Raw genomic sequence first — 12,841 nt, 5'->3', positions numbered from 1 at the left:
AACAATAAGTTATAATTTATAAAATAAATAATATGAGTGTTTTTTTATTTATTTATTTTGTGTAGAGTTAATGTCGTGTCTGCGTTGCGTAGTTTTCGTTTTCATTTTCCAAAAGAAATTTAACGTGGATTCAGAAAGTGAGCGAGATTTAAATTACATTTCTTTGACAACAAAAGGTAATTTGGGTAATCTTGAACAATTTTATGTTTTACACTTTTACCTATTATGTGGACATTTAAATTTGAGTGAAGAAGCTTGGAACTTCATAGCCTTCGTCTGTATAAAAAAAATGTATTATTAAATATTTTAAATTGATGTTTTCCCAATTTTAGGTAATTTTCCAAATTTTCAACATTTATTTTTATTTTTTCATGCTCAAGAAATAGAGTGTACGCCTTTTCTTCACTTCAATTAATTTTTCATATATACGCTGTCCTTAAATTTTTATTTAATTTCATTTAAAAAAAATTAAACATTAAAAACTTTCAGTTAGTATAATATTTTGACTTTAATTATTAGATTATAACTTTCCCGGAAAAAAAAAAATAAAATAAAAACATGGGAGGTGATATTGCAACTCGGGACAAAAATAAGGATGGTTATTTTTTTAACTAATTTTAAATTTTATTTACATAAATATTTAAAATGTCCCACTTAAGCTAAAAGGTATGGATTTATTAAGCGCCTGTCTTTTTTAATAGAACCTTTTTTAGCCTTTAATTTTTGAAAGAAAATTATGTCATAATGTCAAAAGTTCTATATTATTTTTTCCTAAAGTGTAAAGAGAATTTATGCTTTTCTCGGATGGAATGATTTTTCTGATCTATGTTTAAAGAAAAGCATTGTTATTTATTGGAGTTCATAATATATTTTTATTTTATGTTAGTCAAGAACATACACTCATGAGATAAAATAAACATTTCACTCATATCAAGTAAACATTTAGTTTATTTGTTACAAAAATAGAATGAACTTAAAATCCAATAAATTTACATAATATTTACACGTTTATCAATCTTATAAAAGAAGCTCTTGCACGCGACCGGACATTTCTTTCAACTTGCAATTACCAAATATTTTTTTTTTTTAACCACACACACTTAGTAAAAAGTCAAGATCACTCCTTTTTGCGCTGTTCTTCAAATCAAGGTTACTCTTCCGGGGCCCTGAGTGTGAACGGCTGACAGAGAGTTTTTCCAGCAACAAAGTGCTCCAGATTTTCTCCGCTGTACGATACCAAAGGCGAGATCTCACAAACGATCACCTCAGGTCGCTTCATACCACATTTCTCTCTGTAAAAATTGCAATTGCAAAACACATTTATTTGAAATCGAAATTGAAATTAACAGTTTCTAAAGATATTTTTAATTGGCACTATAAAGAATTTTTTTTTGAAAAACCATAAAATTTAAAACATTTATGGAAAAACTTACTTTAACAGACAAAAACTGGGGGGAAAAATAATTTATTTGACCCTCTGTTTGTGCTAAAAAAGATACTCTTTAATATTTCATTTTAAGATTTTGTGTATTTTTTGTGCAAATTCAAACAAAGGTTGAAATTTTTTGCTGATATTATAGAGCGGATATAGTTTAGGAAAGCTGTGGTTTTTATATACTTACATGTCATTGTTATTTGCTTCCTGGCCGTTGGTTGTACCGTTGAGACCATTCAACCTGAAAATATAATACCCATATTATAAAATGTCATAGATAATAATAACAAAGGAGTGTGGTGTTGTCGAGATTGTTACGAAATGTAATAAGTGAAAGTGCATGACAACATTCACAATCATATAAAAAAATTGCTTGGGCTCGTTTCAGTTTGTCGATTCTTTTTCTAAGTTTTGGATTTTTTTTTTTTTAATTAATAAAGATAATTACAGAGGAGGAATGATAGATTTGTCCTTGTTGACAAATACGGCACCGGCTTTTCGAAGGAACCGCTCGTGCAGTGTGTAGAGATCGTGCCGGGCAGTTGTCGGCGTGTCCTTAGCCGCGCCGTCGGCGTTTTTCAATGGGCTGAACTCTTCATCGCGCACCACGTCCCACACGACGAAATTCCTGAAGAAAAGTCAAGTTGATTTAACCATTCTTGCTTTGGTTTCTTTGTAAATTACTTGGAGCATTGGAAAACGTCAAAAACGAATTTTTCCATTTTAATTCCGTTGGGCGCGCTGGGAACGAAGGTTTTGCCATTTTCATCGACTGTCGGGATCTTTTTCTTGGCAACGTGGTGCATCAGAGAGTTTTCTTCGTTGCTTTATTGTGAGAATTTTTTTCATTAAAATTATTGAGAAGAAATTTTTAAAATTCAAATTATACTCGATAATGTTACGAAGGAATTCCGTCGTAAAGAAATGGTTGCAAATGTTGCCGGCTGAGAAAGTTAATCGGCCGTCGTCGTTGCGCCTCTTGGCCGTGTTCAGTGTAATTTCACTGTATTCCACAACTCTATATTTTCCGTCGACTTTGCACACAACACCAACCGCTTCTTCCGGGAAAGTCTTCTCCACAGTCTGGATAAAATTGAAATAAAAAAATTTGCAAATTAAGATTTAGAAACATTTTTTTTTAATAAATCAATATTTAATTAATTGAATAATAAAAAAACTCGGCTTACTTTGGCGGCACAATCGGCACCCTTGCTAATGGCGAATCCCATGAAGACGGGGTCAGCCATCTTCACCAAAATGTTGTCCACGCAGTAGACGTGCAAATACTGAATTCCTCTTCTTTCGACGTCGTCCAGGATTTTCTTTTCACGAAGGGCTCTGTACAACCCCCCGTTGCCGTCTGCGGCGGAGTTTTTGAAATTTTAAATTTGATTTTCTATATAATTTTCTTCTTACCAGGGGATTTCGAGATTTTGGATTTAGTCTCGAGGATGATTTTGCCATCGAATGTGAAGCAAGGCAACATGCCCTGCTCAAACACTACCAGATTTTCTCGTTTCAGCCCGAAGTAGTTGTGCTTGGCAAAGTAATCCAAGGTTGGTTCTTTAGTGTGCTCACTTGTCATAATGTACCTTTTGAGAGTAAAAAGTAGTTTCATATATATGGAAAATTTTTCTTAAATGAAGGAAAAAGTTACATAAATAGTGAACCAGCGTGCAAAATCACAATGAATTTAAAACAGTAATTATGATGCTATTTTAATTCTTTGACTTTCCTCCAAAGGTTCCAAGAAACGTTTTTAATGGAAAATGTAAAGTAATGAAGTTATTGACCAAACGTTTTTACTTAATATAATATATTAATAAAAAAAATCAATCTTGCATTTTTTTGTGTAAATTATTGTTCGAAGCTAGTAATTATTGCTAATTACTATTTTTTTTATTCCTTAAGAATAAATTTAAAAAAAAAATTGCATTTAGGTGAGAAATTCTTACCAAGGGATTCCGTTGCCCTTGATCCCATTGAATTTTTCTGAGGCAAGAGTCTCGAGTCTTCGAATGCGCTCGGCCTGAATTTGGTACAGCGTCTTCTGCGATGGAAGTCCAACGTTGTACATGCCCTTGGGGTAGCTGACTCCGAGCCGAGTGCCTTGACCCCCAGCAAGAAGGAGAACGCCGACGGTGCCATTCGCGATTTCTCGCAGACCTGTTTGAGCAGTAAAATTCATGCACCGTTGTCTTCAAGTTGAAATAATATAGATTTGTTTACCAATATTTTCGTAAAGCTCAAGTTTGTCTTCATTCGTTCTGAGCGCAGAGCCGTACACATCGTCGGCCACCGGCTGCAAACGATCGTCGAGTTTTTTCTGATCCGTGGATGAGAAGGACATGGTGCGCTTGAAGAATTGTGTGACCTCCTCCAATTTCAAACTGTAAAATAATTAATGAAAATTTGGAAAGTCACATTATTAATTAAATTATTAATGCAGGATATAATTTAGAAACTTAGGAAAGTGCGTCTCCTCATTTATTTGTTTATTTTGAGCGGAAGTTATTTATTCTTAAACTTAAGCTTATTTAAGTTTTAGTTTTCTGAAAAATGCTTATGCAATTGTGAATTTAATATCATTATTGTTCATCCAGCCTGCCATGTGCTTCTTTATTATAAACTTGTGCTATAATTTTTTTAGTATTTACGCGTTTATATTATTTCGCAAAAAAAAACAAAGCCGGTTTTCGTTTTAGATCATTAATCTCATCTGACACACGTTTAGAAATCTTTTAATGCAATCAACATTGTTCTGTAAATTCTCACAAAAACTAGCAGATTAAAGTACACAATTATTAAACAACCCAATTTGCAACAAAAATTTTTTAAACAAAAACTGCGCTTGCAGCAAGTACAACAAGAGGCGCACTCCAGATAATGATTTATTAAAAAAATTCGAGACCAACCCATGTGTGTGCAAAATAATCTCGACTCTGGTATCGTTTTTTTTTTGTCATATTTTCTTTTAGCTTATATTACTGCAATATTTTTCAAGATTTTAATCAAGAATTCCAAGTTCATGATCAATAATTATTACATTCTTGTGAGTAACATAGTGGTTACAATCAGTACTACTTACTTAAGGATCTCGTCGAAGAGCTCCTTTCTTTCCGCAGGAGAAAGTTGTGGCCAGAATTGTAGAAGATGCTGCTGACCAAAAGAGCTGAGGCGAGCCTCTAAAATCTCCAGTTCGGCTCCATTCATCATTTTGACTCTTTGTAGTTTTTGGTTTTCTCCAATAATTACGTCTGCTAAAATTTTTCAAGGATTAGATATGTGTTTAGAGAGTTTCATTAGATCAAAACAAAATTTTCTATTTCCAAAAATAAATTACAAAAATTGGAATTCAGACCGGTATAATTTGTTTGAAAAGAAAATATTAAATTTGAAGTTAAAAACCATTTTGAATCTAGAGCAAATACAATTTTGTATTGCTTGCTATTTTTTGCTTGGGGGTTGAAAATATAAATATTTTTATTATGTGTTGCCTCTGTTTACCATCGGGAGGAGAAAGGGAGAGGTCAGTAAGAAAATTTAAATATTAAAATGTTGCAACAAAAACAAAACAGGAGCCATCAATCCAGTACACAATTATAGATTATATAATAATTTATTTTTATTTATTTTCGTGCCTTACCTTTGATACCAAATTTAAAACTGAGGCGAAAATCACATTTTTTGCTACCTGAACATACCGACATTTTCTTTTTATAATTTTTTAAATAAAATTTTCTCCTATTGAAAGCATTCAGTGGGAAAATTGAATATTCTTTAAATTTTGATTGCGGTTTTTTTACAGACTGTGGCTCCAGACCTTATTTCAAGTCTTTGGAATGAACCTTTAATTCAACTTATTGCAAATCAAATATTGATATATTAATTTTCAATCATGAAGCATATCTCACTGCACTTTCAAGTGTGAGCGCATAAACTCTTTTGTCAAAAGCGGATTTTTACTTTCTATCTGTCGCTGATGCAGTTCAATGGTTATTGAAAGTGAAAAGCCGTTTTCCGCTCGCCTGCGATCTACACAGTTGCTATTATATTTATATTTACTGGAGTTTTAATCATGCGTGAAGTGCTGGGAAGTATTATGGTCTACGAGACAACCTTGCTTTTACATAGCAGATCTTAATTACTTAATAATTTTTATGCAACAGTTGAGACGTGAAGCCGTTCCTTGACATTTATAAAATGTCTCACTTTCGATTTGTGAAAAGTAAACATATTTTCTGGTAAAACACATTTCTTTGTACTTTTTTTAGGATTTTTCAAATAAATCCATTAAAAGGTGGCAACAATATAAAAGTATAGAATCTAAAATTGACCCACTTTAGGCAATCAAACCGCTGCTGAACACGGAGTTGATTACGACTACTTTCTCGATCATTAAGTCATGCCAGCAATACATTCCCTTTCTATATTACAAGTACCATATTGATCGGCAAATTATGATAGTTGCAAATTGCAAAGAGTGCAATTAATTGTTATTTGAAGGGGACGAGTTTCGTTGAATGGAAATTGAATTAAACCTCAAATATTAAAATAAAAATTTTTGTCTTTAACAAAGATATAGTTATTAATAAAATCTAAGCGTGGACTAGAATTCGCAAATCGTCATTCAGTGAAATTACAAATGACTTATTATTTTAAAGAATTATTAATTTAAAACTAAATTCGTAAATTATTCTGTGGTATTTTTGTTATTAGTTTTAACTTGCCTCTGTTTTCACGTTGTTGTTCCCAAACAAATTAATCACTTTCAAGCTGATTTCACCAACACGATAGACTCCGTGGTACGTCCGCGGACAGACTGCACTACACAGACGTGCCGATACCGATTAAAATATTTCCTCGCTTTCATCGCGCCTCTTAAGCAGTACTCACCAGCGTAGAACGCACCAATCGCGCGTCGCGCTCTCCCGGTATAAAACGGGCACGTAGCTGGTGAGAGCACGAAACGTAAAAAATTGAGTCGAAATAATAAAAAAAATTATCAAATAATGTTTATAAATTCCAGCGGTTCATACGTGTTTGTAATTTGGGGAACAATAAGGTCTCCTGGATAGATTCCTGGACCGTTAGGATAAAAAAAACTACACCATAAATTTCATTATAATGCCCTTGGTTTTATTACGAATTTCACCAGAAGTATAATTATTATTAATTGCTCTTAAAAAAATCAAGTTCAAAACATATAATTTCACAAAATTAGAAAGAAACGCCTCTGGCAAACAAATTAAAAAACTCGTATGGATCGATACCCAAATTGATAATTTTTTTTATTCAAGCAATCTAATTTTTCTCTGTACTCTAATTTTTTATTAATTCTCTATTTAATAGCAATTTTTTCATTTCATTGATTTTATTACTTGCTGAATTTTTTATTTTGATTTTCGATAAGGACTCTATATGTGGGAAAGGTAACTGAAAAAATTCAAAATATGTATGCCTATGTAATTATTAAGTGCTGTTTGATATCAAAAATTTTCTTTATCAAAAATTACAAACTTGGTTATATTATTAATTATCAACGCAAGGATAAGTCAGTAATAAAACGTTTTGATGCGCGTACAAGATTTCTCTCATTATACTTAAAAAAAGACATGTCTATTAGCAATTTACAATTTTATAATATATCCTTAGTTATATCTTATATTTTAGTAAAAGATATGAAAAAAAAAAACCGAAAAAAGCATTCCCTTGGTATTTTCTATATAGAGAGTAAGCAGGCGAAAGCTCGTGTCTCTTTTTTTTAATTTCTCTTTTTATGCCTGTTGACTCAAAAGTATATGAAACAGATAGGAGCGTGGCTTGCAAGCCTATATATTTAGAAGAATGTGGCGGATTTTGCACAAATGCACAATTATAGATTTTATTCATAATAGAAATAAACCGCAAACAATATCCGTGTTTTCTTGACAGAAAATTTTACGGTCAAATTCAGACTTCTTCCGCCTTGCAGTGACTATTTCTGCAATAATTATGACCGGTATTAAAAAGGATTTGTCCCAAACATACATGAGATCCGAGCCGTCAACATGACGCAAAAGAGCGCCGACAAGTGCGTAAACTTGACATTGAAGTCGCAGATAATAAAAATGCGACAGATAATGAAGGCACACCAAAGATTAAGAAAATAAACATTTTTACAGGTAATAAAAAAACTATTTGCTATAAAAATGTGGTGTGTTGCTTTTTCCGTGCATATGTAATTAAATTGTAATGAAAATCAGGAAATGCCGGCGAGAGGGTGTGTCGCGATATATCCGAGTTTCAAAATTGCCTATCGAATATAAAAGCACTATGGACGAAAAAAGCAGCTATCCTTGAAAGTCGCCTGTGAGCCTTTTCTCTCTCACATCTCCCCGGCGACTTGCTGCAGCTACTTTTTATATATCAATATGCGGCCTTGCCATTAAGCAGTGTTTCGATAAATAAACGTGTAAGAAGGAAACTCCCTTTGAAAGTATTTCACTCCGGCAGCAAAATTTTGCGACCACACCCCACCCTCCCTCTCTCTCTTGCTCCTGTCATATCTTGGAGCTGCTTTTGCGGTTTTGCCAATTTATTTTCTGTCCTTGGACGACGTTTGCTTGATTTGAATTTTTAAACAGCTACAAATAAAGTCACTTGATAGCCTTTTCTTATTTTTTTTCTCAGGAAATTAGAACGTGATTTAGAAGGTATTTTTTACATCTTTTTTACGCCTCCAAATTTTCTCAATAAGCGGGTGATAAAAGAAAATTTAAGATAAGTTTATTACTTTCAATTATATACTATAACAAGACAGGACAGAATTTCGCGCCAGACCTACAAACTTACTATCTTTACAACACAAACAAAACACTACTCTACACTAATTAGAACAGAAAAAACACATGCACACTAACAAGTTTCTGAAAATCATAATTAAATTTATTTATTGAATAAATCATTAAATTTTTGTTCAGGAAGTATAATGAAAATTTTATTTTTAAAGAGATAAAGAGAGTTTCAAATTTCAAATAAGCATTCATCATTAATAACGTAATTGTTAGTGGCAAAACTATATTTCAGAAGCCCCTTCACACTAGGCAAATTCTTGACACACGCACCTAGCAGGTTGCCTAAATTCGCCTCTTTCAGGCTCCTTTTGATCCACTGCAACCGAGTGCAACCCACTGCAACATAATTATGTCCGCCGGGCATTTTAAGTGATCCGAAACTTTGAAAAGTAATAAATTTATATCCATAATTGATGAAAATTATTTAAGATTAAAATAAATTGAAGTCGTTCTTCAACTTTGCATTTCATTACAATATATCATTTAAAATTCAAAGAGAAATTGATAAATTTTGCATTTACATCATAATCATTGGATTTAGTTTTCAAAATTTTTACTAAAAACATTTTTTGCATATAATAAAAATTTTAAGTACATATAATTCAGAAAATTGGCAGTGTGGGATTGTATAATTGTTTTTGTGACTATAAGCGTTTGTCCCAATCCAACCAGACCTCGTCACGTTTTTTTGTATAATATATCAATAATTGCAAGGAACACGCGCACATTTTGGACGTTTCCGGCCCATAATGTATAGTTTTTAGCGCCTTTTGTTTCCAGTTTATCCGCAGTTCTTCTCCGCTGGCCCTCTTTTGGTTAAAAAGGAAAGCACAAATGTAAAGAGAAATGATTTTTTTGGTCCTTTCAAATTTATTTATCTCCTTGTTATTTATCATAGTGTTTCCTTTTTTAATTTCCTGATAAATATATAAAATTTTTCGGATTCATGAAATTCATATAAATAAAATTAAAACAGCCCAAAATCGACACAAAATTTCCAAAAAAAAGTAAAAAAAAGATAAAAATAATAAAGCTGCGCATGCGCGTGTCAAATTTCTCTTCCCCTGTGGTCCATCTGTGCAGACTCCAGAGAAACTATTGGGCGTCGTCGTCACATTGATTGTTTCTCTTCCGAAAATCGAGTACAAATTGCGCTTTTACAAGTTAAAGGGTTCGCGTCGTTGCTCGACAGTAAACTCTTTGTCTCCAGCATAAAGTGAAAAACAGAGAGGCGCCGCGAAATGGCGCTAAGAGGATGTTGCGGGCTGTTGAAGTACATAGTCGTCATCGTCAACCTCGTCTTCTGGGTGAGACATTTAAACACAATAAACTCGTTCAATTTACCTAAAAATCTTGTGCAGCTGACGTTCGTAAACTGCGATTGCGATTTTCATTTCGTATAATTAAGTGAGGGTGATTTTGGAGTGCATTCGGCATTCAAAAATTTGTCATAATCGAACACCAATCACAAACACCACTTGGCAAAAAAACAAACCAAACCATTCAGTTATTTCGGTACATCCGCCCACCCCCAACTCACGTATTTTAGAGTCAAGTCTCGACTCTCATTATGTACAATGCCCGACCACTGACTTTTTTCCCATTGGCAGGCAGTCGAAGAGAGAGCATTATATGACCGAATGAGTCAAAGCTTTTTTTCTTTTAATTAAATTTTAGTTAATTAATTTCTTTTTATTGATATGATTTTCATTATGTATTTAAAAAAAATTATTTATGTAAAACTAAATAATATATACATCAATTGAAGTGAGTTGAAATGGCCACTTTGAAACTTAAAATAAGGTAAATTTGCAACCTAGAGTCAGGGCTTATAATGAACGTTTATTATTGTTATTAATTTAAATTTATACTATCTTTGAATTTTAGTAAAAATTCATATTTTACCTTAACGATAATACACTGAAACAATTATTTTTTAAAGCATTTTTTGAATCTTATTTATTTTTTACTTTTTTTCCTCTGTACAAAATTAATATCAATTCATGATGCATTATGATTTTTTTTTATATCATAAAAATTAATCGATTTGAAATTTCAGTTGGCAGGTTTGGCGATTCTGGGGCTGGCAACATGGCTAATAGTGGACCCACGGATGTATACGTCCCTGTTGGACGAAGAGCAGAACTACTTCATCTCCCTGTACATCCTGCTGATCGTTGGTGCTCTGATGTTCATAATCGGCTTTCTTGGATGCACTGGCGCTTTCAGAGAATCTCAGTGCATGCTGGTTTTGGTGAGTAAATTTCTTTGCAAAATAAAAAAAATAAAAAAATTGAAACACCTAAAATTAATAATTGCAGTAACAAATAATATAAGACAGTTTTGTAAGTCAAATTGATTAAAATTTGCAAATCAAAATGTGTTAAATTTGTCAAAGATTTAATTATATTTATTAGATTGAGCTAAAAATTGTGAAAATTTTGTAATTATTTTATCTAATTGGAATATTAATTTAACATTTTATTTATACCAGTTCTTCTGCTTCCTATTGATCATCCTGGTTGCTGAGATCGCAGCTGGAGCATGGGCGTACACTCACCAGGACCGTCTAGATGCTCTTATTGAGGACAGTGTTATGACAACTGTCAAGAGAGACTACACCGATGGTCCATCCCGTGCAAGAACATTCGACACAGTGCAGCAAAGAGTACGGATTTCATTTTCATGCAAATTAAAGAAAATCTTTAACATTTTATTAATTCAACAGCTTGAATGTTGTGGAGCCAAAGGACCTTCCGACTGGGCCCTCAGCACGTTCAACCAAAAAAATCCGAGCAGCGGCTTCGAGATTATGATCAGTTCGGCCATTGAGTCATACAAGGTGCCCACTAGTTGCTGCTCGGGTGACCCAGAATCTGAAGAGTGCCAAGCGGCCACCGAAATCAAGGGGCCTTTAACTGGCGCCATTTTGAAGCAGGTGTCGATTTTCTCTGAAGTAAGCACATTTTAAATACTTATCCTGAAGGATTCTATAATTTTTACTCTGAACAGGGTTGTACCGCAAAAATTCTCCAGTGGAAAGTCGACAACACACCGACATTTGTGCTGATATTTGTGGGCATCATTGCCTTGGAGCTCTTCGGCCTGCTCTTCTCAATCGTCCTTTGCTGCGCAATTCGTTCCATGGACCGCTACAAAGCCTAATTCGTTTTTGAGCAATTCTGGTGCCATGATTCGAAATTCTTACATTGCAATACTCAAACCACCACATTTTACATTTTTTTACTTACCGATAACTGAACAAATGACAAGCCTGAGATTTTTTAACAACGGAACAAACGCCATCTTGCATGATTTTTTCCACCAAACTCGTAGATCTGAGTGTGTGATGTCTTGAAAATACCACACTTTCTACCCAATAGGTAGCTGAAATATTAGTATTAAGTTGGATGTAATTATTATTCAAATGTTGAGGAAATGAGAAAATTTGTAGAAAAGAAACAATAGATTGCGAGATGGGGAAGGAAACGATTTTTTTATGCGCAGGGCCCGAACATTTTCACTTGCGAGGAGATTCGCAACAAAGTCCAAGCTAGTTTTTGTGTCAATGAAGACTTGTCCATGACATGCTAATATACTGAACCGCAAACAGATGCAAAAAATCTTTGCGTGATCAAGTATATAGAGAAGTACAAATAATATACATTTTGATTTTTTTTTCAACGAAGAAATATTTTTGCACAAATTAAGTTATTTGGATTGATTTCCTTTCCCTTCTTGTAGCGTATTTGGAATTTTTACTGATTTTTACATTTTCTGTCACTATTCCAAGCCATGAAATGCATTTGACAGTGCAAAAATCACAAGGATATTCCAATATCTGTGGAGATGCAATCTTTGAAAACGTGAAAAATCAATTATTAAGAATCCTAATATACCTGACAAACTTTTGTAATTTTTCTACACGAATCTTTATTTTTAACGATTTATTACTTACAAAATGCCGTCATTCACAAAGCAAACAGATTCTGATTGAATAATAATTAAGCTAAATATGTTTCTTCTATAACTATTTTATATTGGGCTGAATAAGTTTTACCCTTATTTAAGTTTACGCACAAAATCTTCTAGTCGTTCTTAAGTTGGGGTCATATAATAATATTTGATATTTTAACTTTTATTGCCTTATAATTTATAATTATATTGGTAATAAAATTAATTTAAATATCTGTGCCCAACGTTGTACCAGTTTACCTCTCATCTTGAAACTTTATCTGGTTAAAAAAAATAATAAAAGTAAGTCCCAATCATACTAAAAAATGTGCTTATATTTCAACCATAGGAATTTACCCTTGCAATTTAATTCACCAGTTTATTAACTGTAAGATAAAAATTGTGTAATCTTGATATAATGTTTTAGATAACAAGTACTGTCCTTTTTTATTTTTAAGTGTCCGAATCCAAAGCATTTCTGATTTATAAAATGTAAAAATTATTAAAAATCACGACTTACTGATATATTGATATATGATGTAAAAATGTAATAAACATTATAAGAGCAGCAATTAAATTCTGAAAATTCTCTGGCATATAAATCATCAGTTATATT

General features: G+C 32.8%; 2 protein-coding genes across 4 annotated transcripts in view; one reads left to right on the top strand and one right to left on the bottom strand.

Annotated features, from left to right (window-relative positions):
* Positions 1-930: 930 nt before the first annotated feature.
* LOC132192924 (UDP-N-acetylhexosamine pyrophosphorylase) overlaps positions 931-12,841 on the bottom strand; it is a 99,173-nt gene continuing 87,262 nt past the window's right edge. The window contains exons 1-11 of one of the 3 annotated variants that reach the window (XM_059613158.1): positions 6,166-6,322; positions 4,524-4,692; positions 3,665-3,825; positions 3,391-3,601; positions 2,852-3,027; positions 2,623-2,795; positions 2,325-2,518; positions 2,120-2,260; positions 1,884-2,063; positions 1,623-1,676; positions 931-1,292 (exon numbers count right to left, since the gene is read on the bottom strand). In XM_059613158.1, the coding sequence (XP_059469141.1) occupies positions 1,151-1,292; positions 1,623-1,676; positions 1,884-2,063; positions 2,120-2,260; positions 2,325-2,518; positions 2,623-2,795; positions 2,852-3,027; positions 3,391-3,601; positions 3,665-3,825; positions 4,524-4,651 (1,560 nt within the window). In that variant the 5' untranslated portion in view covers positions 4,652-4,692; positions 6,166-6,322 and the 3' untranslated portion in view covers positions 931-1,150. Of the gene's footprint in view, positions 1,293-1,622; positions 1,677-1,883; positions 2,064-2,119; positions 2,261-2,324; positions 2,519-2,622; positions 2,796-2,851; positions 3,028-3,390; positions 3,602-3,664; positions 3,826-4,523; positions 4,696-6,165; positions 6,323-12,841 lie in introns of those variants that run through there. The other 2 variants (XM_059613159.1, XM_059613160.1) reach the window with 2 other exon arrangements.
* On the top strand, positions 9,348-11,955 carry LOC132205791 (CD9 antigen-like). The gene is made up of 5 exons (XM_059635067.1): positions 9,348-9,578; positions 10,331-10,525; positions 10,766-10,939; positions 11,000-11,227; positions 11,284-11,955. The coding sequence occupies exons 1-5, from the start codon at positions 9,513-9,515 to the stop codon at positions 11,434-11,436; spliced, it is 816 nt and encodes a 271-aa protein (XP_059491050.1). The 5' UTR covers positions 9,348-9,512; the 3' UTR covers positions 11,437-11,955.

This window comes from Neocloeon triangulifer, unplaced genomic scaffold (assembly GCF_031216515.1).
Source record: "Neocloeon triangulifer isolate White Clay Creek 2 clone unplaced genomic scaffold, ASM3121651v1 ptg000003l, whole genome shotgun sequence".
Lineage (NCBI taxonomy): Eukaryota > Metazoa > Arthropoda > Insecta > Ephemeroptera > Baetidae > Neocloeon > Neocloeon triangulifer.
The sequence above is the reverse complement of the archived record's forward strand: the minus strand, read 5'-3'. Positions and strand labels throughout refer to the sequence as shown.